This window comes from Argentina silus (genome assembly GCF_951799395.1).
Source record: "Argentina silus genome assembly, chromosome: X".
NCBI classification, from domain to species: Eukaryota; Metazoa; Chordata; class Actinopteri; order Argentiniformes; family Argentinidae; genus Argentina; species Argentina silus.
The window spans coordinates 30,118,818-30,121,260 of NC_139653.1; the positions used below are offsets into that span (position 1 = coordinate 30,118,818).

General features: G+C 46.2%; 1 protein-coding gene across 1 annotated transcript; it reads right to left on the minus strand.

The window, feature by feature from the left end:
* Nucleotides 1-355: 355 nt before the first annotated feature.
* On the minus strand, nucleotides 356-1,584 carry LOC310822568 (putative nuclease HARBI1). Its single transcript, XM_083694945.1, has 3 exons — nucleotides 1,082-1,584; nucleotides 669-971; nucleotides 356-440 (listed from the first exon to the last, which is right to left on the minus strand). Exons 1-3 carry the CDS (start codon nucleotides 1,429-1,431, stop codon nucleotides 398-400), a joined length of 696 nt encoding a protein of 231 aa, XP_083551071.1. The 5' UTR covers nucleotides 1,432-1,584; the 3' UTR covers nucleotides 356-397.
* Between the last annotated feature and the right edge of the window lie 859 nt (nucleotides 1,585-2,443).

Consider the following 2,443-nt stretch of genomic DNA (forward strand, 5'->3'; position numbering starts at 1 on the left):
TAATTTACATGCCTAAGTACTGTGTTCATTGACTGTTTCTTTCTAGGGGGTGGACCACCTGCAAAGCGGCTGTCCCAGGTGGCCGACACTGTCTTTCAAGTCCTGGGACACTCTGAGGTCAGTGTCACCGGGCTGCCAACAGGCATTGACACGTCAATGATGCAGGCCCTTGAAATGCAGCAAAGGTAGGACACAGGGTTATTCATATCAACAGTGTTTATTCATTGCAGAAGCCATTTCATGTGTTATCCATGCTCATTGTATTAAATTAATTTAATCAAAACAATAATTAAACTAGGCCTATGTATTTCTGTAGCATGGAGCCATCACAAGAACCGGGCCCATCAAGTTTGCTGCCTGAACCATCTGCAGCTGCTACTCAGGATAGCCCGGCGGATCAAACACCATTCCCATCCGCAGCACCTGCTCCGTCAGCATCCCTGCTGGAGAGAAGATTGCAACTCACAATTGATGTGTTTGAACAACAAAAAAAAGTCCTTTCCCTTCAGGAGGAGTACTACCGCCTTAAAATTGAACACCTAAAAAATAAACCATTTAGAGATTGTGTTCTGTGTCTTGCATTTAACAATTGCAGGTGATGTGCAGTAAAACTGTGGTAGTTCTTAATACCATCACAAGTTCTCAAATGACATGGGGCTACAGCTTGCCTGAAATGTAAATTTGTGAAGTTTGCCCTGTAAGGCAGTCCACTCTGGGCTAGGTTCCCCTGTGGAATGTGAATATCTTCTTCACCACCATCCTCATCGTTGTCTCCATCCTCATCCTCATCGCCATCCTCCAGAGGTTCTGCAATCTGTCTAACCTTGCAAATATTGTGTAATATTGCACAGGCTATGATGACTTTGCTGACTTTTTCAGGCCTCAGCCGCACCTCTCCGTGGAGAACATGAAAGCGCCTCTTAAGCTGGCCTATGCCACGCTCCACCACCGCTCTTGTTGTCTTGTGGGCCCTACAATAGAATACAGACCTTTAATTATTTGATGGAAATATTGCACTACTTGGATGCTCTAACATATTGCTTGCATTTCATTTCCATGATTTTTGTATTGTTTGGCTTACCTGTTATAGTTTAGTTGGGGCCCTTGGCGTGGCTGGAGGTAAGGTGTAAGGAGCCATGGTTTGCATGGATAGCCACTGTCCCCTAACAAGTGGCAATTAGCTGGCACATAGCGTCTCTCAAAAAGCTGTCTGATGCCACTCTCGGAGAGCATTCTCGCATCATGTGTGGAGCCTGGCCATTTAGCCACAATGTCCAAAATCTTCCAGGCCGCATTGAACACTATTTGCACATTGATGCTGTGGAAATTCTTCCTGTTAACAAAGACAGCCTCGTCCTCTGATGGCGCAATTATTCTCACATGTGTTCCATCAATTACACCCACAACGCCAGGGAATCCTGCAATGTCCATAAATGCCCTTTTATGTGTGTGTAAAGTGCGGGCATCCAGCGGGAATGAAACAAATTGTGTCACAATATTAGGTTGTGACAAAGCTGTCAGTGTTTGGGTGATGACTCTGCTGACGGAGGATTGGGACAGACCGAAGTCATCACTGCTGCATTGTTGCATTTTCCTTGTTGCCAAATACCTCAGGGTTGTGATTACTTTCTTCTCCGGTGTAATAGCGTTGTGGCGTCGAGTTGGTGAAGTAATTGCATCTCTAAGGAGATCCACCACAAACATGATTCCTGCACGATCCAATCTGTAGCGTCTCAATAATTCCCTGTCATCCAGTGTTTGCAGGACATCTCTCCTGACTCCTCTGTTGGCCATTTTGTGCAGCTGCTTAGGGTAACTCCTAAGCCACTAAAAGTCCTCTTCCCTGCTCTTAGCAGATCTCGCCTTAGGAGCCCTTTTAAGCGCTAGGACTCTTGAGGAATAGCTTTTATATTAACTGGGATTTTCGTGTCACTTTTAGGGGAAATTCTAAGAAAACGTCATGCCTCTGAGAATTTTCTTAGAATTTGGCCGCTAGGAGCCACTTTTTGCACAAAAATTCTTTAGAGATACGGGCCCTGATCATCACAGGTCTTCCCTCTCAGCGGACAAGACGGTGGAATGGAAGCCCCTCCCCTCCACTCAACCTGTGTTTAAAGAGCACAGTCAAGTGAGGCTTATGAGGAGTCCATTGCTGAATTGCTTTTGTAAAACTTCCTGCCCCCCCTAACAACAGAGTGGTTGGCTTTGGCTCTGGTTCTAGGGGCTACAGTCGAGCGCAAGAAATGGATGGAGCTCTGCCTGCTTGCTGACCACTCGACTAGTGCTATGGCTACTGGCAGAGTGATGGAGCGTGCGGTGGTTGGCCAGAGAACTAAACCATTGGAGAAGGAGAGGAAACATATCCTTGATGACCAAGGTCAAATACAGAAAGAAGGAAGTGGAGGGAATATACATGCCATGCACTACACAGGTGGTGCCCATC

Excerpts from the sequence above, each read along its gene's own strand:
- LOC310822568 (XM_083694945.1), bottom strand. The coding sequence starts at position 1,431 with ATGGACATTGCAGGATTCCCTGGCGTTGTGGGTGTAATTGATGGAACA. Across the intron at positions 972-1,081 it reads CCCCAACTAAACTATAACAG|GGCCCACAAGACAACAAGAG; the intron begins GTAAGCCAAACA and ends ATTCTATTGTAG. Across the intron at positions 441-668 it reads TTCACAAATTTACATTTCAG|GGATGCTGACGGAGCAGGTG; the intron begins GCAAGCTGTAGC and ends TCTCTCCAGCAG.